The 13,629-nt window shown below is 40.7% G+C and overlaps 1 protein-coding gene across 2 annotated transcripts in view; it reads left to right on the forward strand.

The window, feature by feature from the left end:
• The first annotated feature begins 6,178 nt into the window (after nt 1-6,178).
• The window catches only part of SACS (sacsin molecular chaperone), a 57,648-nt gene continuing 50,197 nt past the window's right edge, over nt 6,179-13,629 (forward strand). For both annotated transcript variants that reach the window (XM_064717307.1, XM_064717304.1), the window contains exon 1: nt 6,179-6,366. Coding sequence is in view for 1 of the 2 variants with exons in the window: in XM_064717304.1 (XP_064573374.1) it covers nt 6,335-6,366 (32 nt within the window). In the remaining variant the exon portion in view is untranslated. The remainder of the gene's footprint in view (nt 6,367-13,629) is intronic.

Genomic DNA, 13,629 nt, shown 5'->3' on the forward strand with positions numbered 1-13,629 from the left:
GCTAGGGCTTCTCTGAATCTGTTCTCTATGTCTTTTTGGCAACCTGCTTAACTGGGACTAAATCAGAATTGGACAGAATCTTGTAATTAGCTCTCACTCATTAGTAACTAACCATTTTCTGTCCCCTGTAGACCACACTTGCCTTCTTCATGGGTGCACTATGCCAGAAGATAATGGTTATGACAAGTTTTATAATAATTATTAAGATTATCAAATTGGTTTGTAGTTTTTGGAAACAAACATATTTATAAATAATCACATAAAAATCCTTTGTATTTATTTACCTACTGAATAAACACATAAAATATAACATATCTGTATTTTGTATAGTATTTTTACTATTACTTATCACAATAATTAATAATATTTTCTCTGACTGTTGGATGTAGTCAGAGTGCAGAGTGTTGACACTGCAGTCTGACTCATGCTACCCCTCATTTCACACAGCCTGCTCTTCGGTCCTGTCATGATGTCCAGTGAGCAGTACAAGAGAGAAAGATGAGAGATCCCTAAAATGTTTTCCAAAAGCTTTACTGATATCCATTGGGGTCTGCAAATGGGTTTTATGTATGGATCTTCATTTTTCCCTCCTGAGTAAATTTCTTTAGTATTTAAATTGTAGAAAATAATGTGTTAAGCATGGCTGAACACAGTGGCTCATGCTAGCTCAGGCCTACCTTACATTCCCTGTGATATCATGTTGAGGAAGGTATTAGCTACCAGTGCTTATGTGAAACATCATCTCATTTAGGAGAGGTTAATTAATAAATAAAGAGAGATTGGGAGTGACATATCTCTGAGCTGATTGCTGATGAACAACCTGCAAAAGTGCAAAACTAATTCTACCTAGTTTTTCAAACTCTTCCATGGTAAACAAAACACATAAGCCCATCACAGGAAAAGCTGATTCAGTTATTTGTATTTTTGTTCACCACAATAAAGCGCAGGAAAATCTCCATGCTGGCATCCTTCCAGACGGAAACTGCACAGAATTGCTGCCTTGGAGTGAAATATACATAGAACAGTAGAGAAAATGAAGAATAACAAATTGCCATGGTCTAGACATTTTAAAAAATCAGTTAATTTAACAACTTGTAAAGGAAATACCTGAATGGCTGTCCATGCTTGCAACTTTTCCTGCAAAACCCTTTGCTTCTCACAGTGTCGGAAAGCAGCTGATGGGACCATTTATCAAAAAGGGTTCCAATAGGGATCTGAGGAACTACAGACTGGTATGTTCATTATCTCAACAGGACACTTCCACACGATTTATAATAAAGAATAAAATTAAAGAACACTTGAACAACTATGACACTATGAGGAGGCATGACTTTTGTCAGGGCAAATCACACCTCACATACCTGCTTCAACTGAGAGGAGCAGCATAAAGGGATACAGGAAATCCTGTCTACCTAGAATTCCAAAGACATTTCAGTCCACTGCTGAAGGTTTTTTAGGAATTCAAAGTGGCCACAGAATAAGACTACATGGCTATCTGGGGAGTTGATTAAATAATAGAAAATTCAGAGTTGCAGTAAATAGTCAGTATGCATGTATGATTATAGAGAGTACAGAGAGTGTATATAGATATAGATATAGATATAGATATAGATATAGATATAGATATAGATATAGATAGATATAGATCTATGCAAATGCTGTCCCAAGACGCACTGCAGATGCAATTCTAGGTTGAACTCTGATGGCCTGAGTGCTACAGCCCAACAATCTTCTGGGACATGGCTTGAGCCTTCTGTAGGTATCTGCTTCTACAAAGGTGATTCTTCATGGCTCCACTTTTCCTGGACAAGGTCATTGCCATGACATTTTTGCCCCTAATGTTGAATTTTGCCCCTCATTGGTGTTCCTTGTATTTATCATAGAAGAAGCCCATCTCTTGAATTTGAACATTTGTTGTCAAAGACAACTTTCTCCATGAACCCATTCATGTGTTCTGCACCCACCTTGGGAGGCAGAGAGGGCTGCACTGCACTGCAGTGGTTAATGCACCCACTGCCCTGGGCAAATGGGGTCAGTCAGGCTGCACGTCTCTGGCTGCATGCCATGGACTGACTGAGTGAGCTGGCATTTAAGTTTTAGTCAGAGGGTGAACAAATTTCATCATTGTTTTAATTTCCCTGCTTGGAATTCCTACTTCATAATCCAGTCTTTTCATGACTCCTTCTACACAGACAATACGTTAAATGTTCCATTATCACGGTGGTATAAACAAACAAAAATAGTTTTTTCCTTATGTTACGTAAATATTTGAAATATGTACATGTATATTTCAATGAGGTAAAGTCCAGGTAAAGCTAATATGAGCCTAAATTAATTCTCAAAGGACTATAAAATTCCTCACCATTGGTGGTGCTAACACTAATAGCAAGGACTGGCAATGTACTAATCACTTTGGCTCTAGAAGACCAGGCTGGTATTTTAATCACACAAACGCTAATTGCCTGGCCTTGCTGGCATTAAAATTGCTATGGCACTAATAGCCTGGGCAAGACGGTATTTTAATCATCCTGGATCACAGCCTAGAAATGTTAATTTATAACATTTTTGTCTTTTTATCTAGGTTAACAAGAGGTCTACCGCAGATATGATCAGTTACAAAACGCAGAAATCACAATTTCAACCTCAAACAGAAGAAAATCAGGTGTCTCGGCACTACCATACTACAGAATTTTCAGTTAGGTTATCTCTTCCTCGTATTTTGTCTTTTTTTAAAACTTTTTCCTCGCAGCAGCTTTAAACCACATGCGAGTCAAAACAGCTGAAGCATGTTGTGCTGAAGAGTTGCTGTTCCAAATATTACAGTGATCTTACAAGATCCATCTAATGCAGTTCCATATATTTAACTTTAGATGATTAAAACCCTGTCACTATTTTTGACATTTAAAAAAATTATTTCAGATTGTCAACAATTCAGATTATCTTCAAATGTCACTGATTAGATATTTGTTATGCATTCACCAGCTTCAGACTCCACTTAATCTTTGCTGTTGCATTGTGCAGGTCTCTTATACATGGATTTTGTAGGAAGGTTTTATGGCTAAATTTCCCTTTCATTCCCTTTAATTGGAGGCTGGCTATGCTGGGGGCTGGGGAGAAGAATTAAACAGCAAATTGCCAGTCCTTCTCCTACAGGTGAGGAGTGTGATCTTGCAATGCCTGGGAAAATTCAATAAAATTGTGGAGGAAATAGAGCTCACTATAAAAATTAATCTTGGTTAAGATTTTTCATTTTGTTTTTTATTTCTCAGAGTGGTTGGGTCAGCTCTTATGAGATTTTCCACAGTTAAAGCAATCAGAGCACACTTGTACCTTCTGAACTGGGTCTGTCACCTAGATGCCACTTGAGGAAGATTTCAGCTCCTCTCATTACAGGGGTGGCTGTGGGATGCATCTGGATGATGAAACCATTTGCTTGTATTGGAATGTGACAGTGGCCCTGAATGTGGCAGGGTGAGTCAGGTGGCCTTGGCTGCCTCCAGCCCAGTGCTGCCCAGTAGGAACCCAGCTCTCCCCATTCTGCCACTGCCACAGTGGATGCCAAGAGGCATCAGGGGATGTGACTTTGTGCCTCTCCCTTCATGGACAACATAGAGAAGCTGCTGATGCTGAGGGTGCTGCATGAGAGGAGGTGTCCCATTTGAGGAGCAGGGAAGTAAAATTAAAGAGGAAGAGAAATAAGAAAAATGTTTCTGACTAAAAGAGGAGTCAAGTGAACTTTACAAGGTATCAGCTTCGCAGGTCACCAATTTGAGTAGCTGGCTGGCTGCACTTCACCCATGTCAGCACCAATCAAAGTCATACCAAACTCAGCAGCAGCAGAAATGAACCTTCTAATTTTGCTTGATTTTCACAGCTGGGATGTTGAATGCATCAATCAAATACTTATTTTTGCCTTTGTTTTAAATTGTCCCTGGAGGGAAAATTTGCCCTTCACCTGCTTCCCATGTGGGAAGCCCAGATGCTTTTTCAGGCTCAGTTTTCAGACACAGGGCTGGCCTCAGCTGACATTCTTCTGTAAGAAGATTGCTAATAATGCAAGTAGTTCATAATCTATTTTCACTCTAGGAATGGAATTTCAAAGGAGTGCTCTTTATGCCTGCTGCTTAAAAAGGATTTGAGCACTTTGGAAGAGAATGCTTTTAAAGCATTTTTATTTTGACGTCTTCTCCCCCATTGCCTCCTATCCTTGCAATGCTTCCTGTGTCATCTGTGGCTTCATTCCCACCCCGCTATATGGATTTTTTCCTGCATTCAGAATGTGACATTGATAATTAGGGCTGGTGCCTTGCTACTGGCCCCTGTGGCCAGCATGGCCATGGGCAGTTGCAGCTGACACATGTGCCCTGCTCAGGAAGGTCGTTCTGAGTGCCACTGCTTTGGGGCCGGTCCTTCTGGCAGTGAAACTTAAGAGCAACACGACAGCTGTGTGAGATCATTGTGCTGCAGGAGCTTATCCAGTGGGGCAATGTTTTGGAGACTGGCACTACATGTTTTCCTGGCTAAACAGTCTGCTCTGCCTGGTTACAATGTCCTTTTGTTTACTTGAACTCAGACAGGATTTCTTACTGTTTCTGTGGTTAAAGCTGAGATGTGATGACCAGAAAAATGTGTTTTCCTTGATCTCTATGCAACAAAAAGCAATATTGTAGGGACAGTGTTTTTGCTTACTTATGCTCAGTTCCTCTTGACCTTTCATGATCCAATCCTTTCAGGATTCCAAATATAAAGATGTTGTCCTCTTCTGGTAAATTGCTTCTGATAACACAACTTCATTTACTATCAGGTGTACTTTAATACGGAATAGACTTCTTTTCCTTGGAGGAGTAATATTTTCTTTTATACAACGCAGCAGTAGCCTCTTAGTATTTGCAATGTTATTTTAACCTTCAACATGACAGAAGCCAGCCTCAGCTCCTTGGCAGGAAAACAGACTTTTTCTAACCAAAAGCAGCAGAGGTGTAGTAAAGTCCAGGAGTTGTCTAAGAAAGAGTCCTCTGTCTGTACAAAGCTGAATTAGCACTTTGTGTTTGTTTTTTCTGCCTCTGATGACATTATCCTGTAGAGCAGCTATTTCTAGACCATCACCTGTGAAGCTCAGGACTACAGAAGGAAAAGAGAGCTCCAGACTCAGGAAAAATCCCTCATCTCATCCTTTCAGCCACTCCTGAAGCTCTTGTGAAGTGCTGTGTTAGTCCAGCATTTTAAATGAAGACTGACAGGTTGGAATGATGTGTTTCTGGCAGTAGGCTACTGGATCAAGGGGAGTGCATTCTACACTTGCATGTGGAATTCAAAGAAACACAACTGGTGAGATTAGAAGGGCTCTAAAAGGGAAGGTTTCTTGGTTTTCCTGGACGACAACCTGATAAGTTAACACGAGTGACCAAGGGGAGAGAATGAAAAATCTTAGAAATGTCTCAAATGCTGAGATCTGTTTTATGCAGTTGATAACATGAATAGAATTATGAATGTAGCATTAATGAGGAGATGAGTTTAAAAATGTGGAAGTGATAACAGCTACCTGTGCCAGCTTAAAAAATGAAACCAAGCTTGGGATGCTACTGGTAGCCTACAGACTTCTGACTTTTGATGTAATCAGCACTGACAAAATTAATTTAAGGAAGTCGTAAAGAGTGTGAGCTTACCATGTTAGCAAAACAGAGGCAAAACAGTAAAGATATTTGCTAAAACTGCTATACATACAGAAGTTTTAACAGAGGACTTCTTCAAATTGTGAACATTTAAATGTAAACATTCTTTGACACAGAAGGAGAGTTAAGAAGGAAATAAATAAGCAGAAAACCTATTGCATAACTTGCAAAAAATGAAAAAAGTGAAAAAATACAGAACCAAAATGTCAAGAAAAATTTGAATTAAACAGAACCAATCACAAAATTTCAAATAGTTTAAATACATGTTACACCTTGAGTAACATCTCTTAAAATTGTACTATTTTGGCCTTCTGTCTTGGTATCCTTCCACATCTGTTTGACTGCCTTGTGCCTGGAGCTTGTATTGTGCTCCAGAAACCTGAGGTTAGTCAGGGCCATATCTCTTTAAAAAAAGCCCCACAGAGACTAAGAAAGAAAAAACCCAGGCTGGGAAGGGGGAGCTAAAGCCGCTGCTGCATTGGGCTGTTTGGATACATCGGCTGCAGCAGCGGTCACGCATCCCTCCGCAGCCTGCTGATTTTGCAAAAGAGGGGAAAAGGATCATTTTGCAGCCCAGATGCTGCCAAACACAAGCAATCAATGGAAGGAACGGCACGATGAGCAGACAAGCATGTGGAAGCAGCTTACGAAGAAATAGTTAAATGCCGAGCTTTGTCCCGGCTGATGCCGCGATGTAAGTACGAGCTCGACAGCGGATCCCGTGGTTACTGCAGTTGTTTGTGGGAGATGTTTTATGGGTATCCTGATGCTTTTAGCACTTGCAGCTGGAGAAAGCATTAACTGTGACTCGGTTCATAGTGTATTTAAGCAAATAACTGTATTATCTCTGTCTCTACAGGATTTTTCAGTGACTCACAGGCTGCAGTGTGTTGGTAGGGTGGTGAAGAGCAGGACTGTGACATGAGCTTATTCTCCTTTCCTGGTGGCTTATCTGGGCTCAGCTCTATAGATGCGCTGGCAGATTGCTGCAGCACCACCCTTCCTGTGCAGAGGCCTCTTGCTGAATTTCAGCTCTGCCTTCAAGAACAGGGATGCACAATGCATTTTTTCACACTCCCTAGAATTATTTGCTATACAAACTTACTTCATGCCAAGTGCTTTATTTTAATTTTTTTCTCATGTATGCAGTTGTTAGAAAGCTTATGAAATTTCAATGGCTCTGTGTGTTACTATCAGGAGACTAGTTCTTAACATAGCTCTCCCAAAGAGACTGCCAAGTATGATTTATTACTTGAAGGAATGCACACTTTCCTATCTTTGGACTGTTGCTGGCTGAAGTAGGTGTATATATTTTTAAATATAAGCCTTTTTCTTGCAGAAATCTAATGTCTTTCTCTTTGCCAAATGATTTGCTGCTTTTTATTTTGCATATGCCCTAATGATCTAGTAATGGTCCTGCTTTAAAAACAAGAGAAAAAGCAGAGCTAGGGTAAGTTTACAGCGCTGCATTTCTCAGCAATTTTTTTTGGTAATCAGACAAAATTTTTTATTGTAGCTAAAACTACACATATCAGCAGAGTGAAAGAAATGCAAGTAGTGAGTATTTCCTTGTTATTTCATGAGAATATGAATTTTGCTTTCATCCAAGTACTGCATCAAGCTGTGGTGATTTGCTCTAAGCCAGAGAATATCATCCATCTGTTTGATGTCCTCTGTGGCTGCGCCTTGGTGCTTAATGCAGCTCCTGCAGGAACGCCGGGAGCTCTCCCTCCGCTGTCGGGGAGGTGACAGCGGGGTGATGGTGACGAGCAGCCTGTGTGGGCTGCTGAGGAGGGTGGGCAGATGTTGCAAGGAGGAGCCTTCTTTTGTGCATCTCTTGTGGGACCTGGCAGAGCTGCAGCTCCTGACGCTGAGGGCTGCAAGGTAATGCACTTCTGCCCCACCACACTGATCAGCTCGGTGGGGATGGAAGGCAGAGCTTCCCCCACACCAAGGAACCCACAGGGAAGTTTTGCCATCCTTGCTTTGGAAGTTGCCCTCACCTTGTATTCCCAGAGGTATAAGAGCTCCATCAGCTGTCTATTTGCAAAACAACTTCTTATTGCTTGCTATCAGAAACTGAATCATAAGAAGCCAAATTCATCCCTTAATGAGCTTATAGTAAATTACTGTTACCTAGGGAGTGCTCTGGCAGTGATTGTGAATGCTGAGGCTTGGTATTGTCAGTGTTCATCCTTGTCCCCTCCTCCTCTGTGTCAGGATGGTCACCCTCTCAACACCAAGCAGAATTTCTAGTTGGAAACAGGATTTCCAAAGATTGAGAAAGTAATCATTTTCAAGAATACAAAAATATTAAAAAAACCCTCAGTTCTACATAGAAAAGTTCTGTTCACCTACTGAAAATGTGCAGGACTATTGGATAAAATAGTTTTACAGGCTGCCTACTGTTATGTAAAGACAGTGGGAAAAATTCAGCTCCTGTGTACTTCCATTGTTTCCAGCAGAATTACACTGGGGTGAATTTGGTGCTTCTGGGGCCAACTCAAAAATCTTTTGTTTCTCTGTCCTTCTTTCTTGCTTGTTTTCCTGTTTCAGATGTAATTTTTTATGACCTCCAAGGCAACAGACACAGATTGATAAAGTATAATACAGAGGATTTAGACGCTCAGGTTTGGACTGTATTTTCTTTCCATTAATCGAAGCAAAGAACCCTTCCAGACAAAACTGACATATCACATATCTAAAACTAGTCCATGGTCACTGACTTCAAATTTTGAGGGGCCCTTGGATCCTACTCTCAAAAGCAGAGTTTCTAAAATACCATATCACTTTTTATGTTAAAATTTACAAAAGTGTAGGCTTTGTAAGGCAAAAGAGCATTTTATTGAAGAGTTTAAATGGTGTCTAGTTGCTCAGTACATATCAACCCTTGGAATAACACACAGAATTGAAAACATGCATGACAGATTTTTACATATTTGATCTTTTGGACTACTTAGTCTTTTTTGAAGAAAGTGTTAGTTCACTCAGCAATATTTTTTGTTATGCACACAATTATTCAGCAATTATTTCTGCCTTAGCTAAGAAATATAAGAACTCATACAATTATTTGGTACAGTCGGCTGGCATTTTTCTTCTAAATGTGTATTTAATGGATATATTTGCACTTTAGCAGTCTTGAGCTAAATCTTTAAATGGGATGATCTAGTTCATTAGCATTTTTTTCTTCTTTTTGATCAGCTTATCAGAAGATGATCATTATTTGAAACTTTCAGCAAATTGTTGGTTGACATGGAGGTACAGAGCTGTGAGAAAGGAAGGTTTCACATTGTCTATGAAGACCTTCATGTGTTCATGTGCAACAAAATGTGCAGCCATAAAGTTCAGATTAGAAATAAATGAGGTTTAATTGTCTTCCATAAAATTACCTGTAGAAGCTTTCTCCACCCAGGTGAAACAAAATAAAGCATTGTTTCTGATGGGTGATGATAACGCTCATGAGAGGATGGGGCAGCTGTTTTGGTGCTGGTGACCTCACAGGAGGGCATGAATGTGCCTCAGGCCCCTCTCAGTGGTGAGGTTTGGTTTCCCTTTTCTTATAGGAGAATGTTACAGCTGGCTGCATATACCAATCACCACCTATTTCAGATATGACAGCTGGTGGAAAATAGCAAAGGTCAGAGCTTTAGCACTCTGGTGTCCCATGAGGAAGGAAAAAACAATGTTAGTGTTTAAATTGCTGTTTTGTCCTGGATAGAGTTAATTTTCTTCCTGGTAGCTGGCACAGCGTTGTGTTTTGGATTTAGTATGAGAATGGTGTTGATAACACACTGAAGCAGTTGTTGCTAAGTAGTGCCTGCTCTGAATCAGAGCAGTTTCCCTTGCTCTGCCAACAAGGAGGTACACTGGAAGCTGGGAGGCAGCACAAAGCAAGGACAGCTGAGCCAAACTAGCCAAAAAGATATTCCATACCATAGAATGTCAGGTGCAGTATTTAAGCTGGTGGGAGGGGCTGGTTGCTGCTGCCCAGGGATGGGTTGGGCAATTGTCAGCAACTGTGTTGTACATCACTTGTTTCACTTGGGTTTTGTTTCTGTCTCTCTTTTTGTTGTATTCCTTAGCATGAAAATTATTATTATTGTTATTGCTGTTGTTATTGTTGTTTAATTACATTTTTTAACCTATTTGCATCTCAACCAATGGGTTTCATCTTTCTGATTCTCCTCCTCATCCCACTGGGGAAGATGGATGAGCAAAGCATTTGTGAGCTACTCATTTGCCAGCTGGGATTAAACCACCACACAATTTTAGTTAAAGTGTCAGTGAAGTAAAAGGAGCAGCCTGTACTTTTTCTCATTTTAGGAGAAGATAATTTACCTATCTCTTTGTTAGTCATACATGACATAATGTGGAGCTCTGCAGAGGTAACGGGAAAATTACTATCAGTTTTTAAATGATGTAAACTGAGATCCTGGGGAATGTGATAGTTGCTTCAGAGTGGTCTGATGCACTTTTACAAGAAGACACCAGCTGTTGCCAAATCCTGTCCCATAAAATCATTCACACTATGAAAGAAATTGCTAATGCCAGATGCCTGGAGACCTGCTGGGAGAGAAAGGGAATTTCAGGATTTGCCCTCAATCCTTGTGTGTGCTACCTGCGCTTTCCCCGTGAAATGCTTCCTGTCAACCTTCCCCTTCCTTCTCAAATTTCTCCCTCCATATTATTGTTTGTCTTCATACCAGGACAATTCCTACACAAACCACCACTTCTGACCAACTCCCATGAGGTTTTTTGTAACAGCAGTGTCCCCAGCCTGCCCCAATCCTACAGCAGCACCTTACATTTCTCCAATACTCCAGGCCACAGATGCACTGCTAAATAAGAGGCAGGAAACTAAATACTGCTCAAGTCCTTAGCTCTCTGTGCTCAGAGGTGCAGCCAAGCTCCTGCCTGCGTGTTCTGAGCCAGGCTCTCTGTCTGGTCTCTCTGTCTCTCCATGGGTAAGAGAGAGAGCAAGATGTGCGCTGGAGGAGATTTCTGCACTATACAGTGATGTAGAGCCTCATTCCAGGTGCCAGCACTTTTCAGCTCACTACCTTCATACTCATATTGGACTGGAGCTGGAAATGCTTCCCTGGATCTTGGCTTTGGCTTGTGTTTCCCCACCCTGTGCCAGTCAGGATCTCAGCCTAATGCTGTTGATCCACCACAGTGAAGTAGATTTAAGAGCTGAAGAACTTAGATTGTTTAAATTGAATTCTGGTTTGTTTTGGTTACTCCTGTCAATGGTAAAAACATCTCTTTGACTCGTGCTTGTTGTTTGATGTGTATGCAGTGTATGTACATGGACACAGAGACATCCCTCAAACAGCAGTAGTGGTGTGGAAAGCTCATCCCTTTGGGACATACACATATATGTATGTCATATACAATAATCTTGTGTAGGTTAGCAAGCCCTTCCCTACCACAGAAAAATGGATTCCAGATTTTTGGTATCTTGTGTAAGAAATCCATACAGATGGATTTATTGCAGTTTCTCATTAGCTGTGACAAGGATGATGTCAGATAAGTTGTGCATGCCCTGTTTTATAAATAATAAATGAGAAGGAGCCTGTCTCCTCTTCAGCTAATGGATTAATGTCATAGCTGGATGGAAAAGCCACCAGCCTAATTTGTGGAACATAATGGAGCAACAAAATTGCTTAGACTCCCTTAAGTGTATTTATCCCAGGGATTCCTGCTTGACCCTTGATCTTTGGCATCTCTCTCATAATGTTGTAAAATCCAAGTAACAATGAAGTCTTACTGTTTTCTTAAAACATGCTAAAAATAATAGAACAAATTGCACTGTTTTTTTGGTCAACCTAAACTCTATATTACAAAAATCTTCCACATACCCCTTCAGCATGGCTTCATTTATTAATTATTAGCATAGCAGCTGCAGTCTAAAGTGTGCTTCTCATTTATCTTTTTATTGTAGCGCTTGCAAAGAGAGCTTTGTTGTTATAAGCTCATCATTAATCATAATTTTCACTAATAAGGTGCAGTTTAATCAAGTAGTTCAAAACACTCTGTGTACACTTATGAATGCAGCTTTATTTATTTATGTAGAACCTGATGCTTAATTTAGCTCTCTATGAATAATATTATGGCTGTTTGATGTGTTTTAAAGTCCATGTTCAGACTCTCAGTCATTTTCTTTCAGTATTAGGCCACCTTTTTTACATTTTTGATTGTGGGGGGGAAGAAAAAAGGGCATTAAAATGTTCCTCTAGAAAGTTCTATGTAGAATTGGCTATGATGTGAAGCAATGGAACAGAAGGATGTGGTGTCAAATCATGGGCACAACAAATCTTGGCAGAAAAGATGTTTTTCAACAACAGTTGCGGTCATGAGTGGCACCTGCTACATAAACAGGTGACATTTCAGTGCTTTCCACACTTGGTAGCATCTGTAAATGACTTGGGTAGTCTTAGCTCTTAAAATATTTCCTCTGCACTGTCTTGGTATGCTGTATCAGCCCAGATCTGTGTTCATCTCCTTGCTTCTGCAACATTTGGCATTCCTAGCTGAAAGCTTTCACCATAATGTGTCCAGTTTAGAGACAAGCTCTCCCTACTTATCAAGTAAAAATTAATACAGATGGATTCACTGCTTAAAAGCATACTAGTCATAGACAGAAAATGCCATGCCATTTGTCACCAATTGTGGCTGACAAGTGACATAAAGAAAAAAACATTCCTGGTCATGTCTGTCAAACCCTGTTCATACTTGTACAAGTAGAGAGTGATGATAAAAATATTTTCCTGATTTTTTTATTAAGAAATTGGAGGAAATGAAGAGAAAAAGTTGTGTTTTTTTTTTTTTAATTAACATCAGTAACTAAAAAAAAAAAAAATATTAGCCATGCAACAAACGCCTCAGAAGTATTTCTGTTGGTCTGAATACCCTTTGCCAGGTATATGAACAGAACTCATCAGAGCTGATCTCATTCTTGTGTCTGTTTCTGACACAGCTCCCTGTGCTTTGCAGGGAAATTTGGCTGGTTACCATGTGGAATTGTTTTGGAGAAAGACTATAGCCTGCAAAATATTCCCCACTTCTTACTCATGGACCTGGCTCTCTCCTTAACACCAGTCATGGAGACATGCAGGGTTAAGTCTGTGCTAGGAGCTTTGTGCTAAAGCAGTACTATTTTTACACAATGTAACCATCATTATTTCAGGTCTTTTGACCTAAAACAAACTCTGTTTCTTCAAAGTTCCTGCAAATCTCTCAAGATTGCTCGTATGTCATAGGGGCACAGAGACCGGGAGCAGGGCTACTCCCTGGATGCATGACGCAGATCTAGCCTGGTTCTGACCTTGGGCATGGTGTGTATCTGATATGCCAGTTTCTACACCCAGGACCAGGTGATGACAGGCACACATACAAACCACAAGAGATGTACATGTACAGACCTGGGCTGGAGAGCAGCCCAGCAGAGAGGGATCTGGGGTTTGTGGTGGGCAGCAGCTCAGTGGGGTCAGCCGTGAGCCCTGGCAGACAGGAGGGCAAAGCCCATCCCAGGGTGCATCAAACAGCATCACCAGCTGGGCAAAAAGGGAGTATTGATACACTTTTTCCATAGGTCAGGATCAGGCTGATCCAAAGCAATGTTTTGTTTTCCGTCCTCTCTGCACAGGTCTGGTCTATTTGTTCAGGTGGCTGTGATGTATTTGTAGGTTCCGAATTATGTGATTCTTTCTAATAGTTGCAGATTTGGGGCCTTTATGCTAGATATGGTGCTACAGTGCTACTGTATCAAGCAAACAGTTGTTACAAAATATTTTGCTCCCTGGCCTAAGTCAGAGTCCTGTGGTAAGTCTGGGTGCAAGGCAAAACTGATGTGATTTGCTCTGCTACCTTTAGCTGAACTGTCTTGTGGTATGCTCGGGTGCAAGCAAACAGAACAAAACCACCAACATCAACACTGAAATTCTCTGCCAGCTGA

The sequence above is a fragment of the Zonotrichia leucophrys genome, chromosome 1 (assembly GCF_028769735.1).
Source record: "Zonotrichia leucophrys gambelii isolate GWCS_2022_RI chromosome 1, RI_Zleu_2.0, whole genome shotgun sequence".
Lineage (NCBI taxonomy): Eukaryota > Metazoa > Chordata > Aves > Passeriformes > Passerellidae > Zonotrichia > Zonotrichia leucophrys.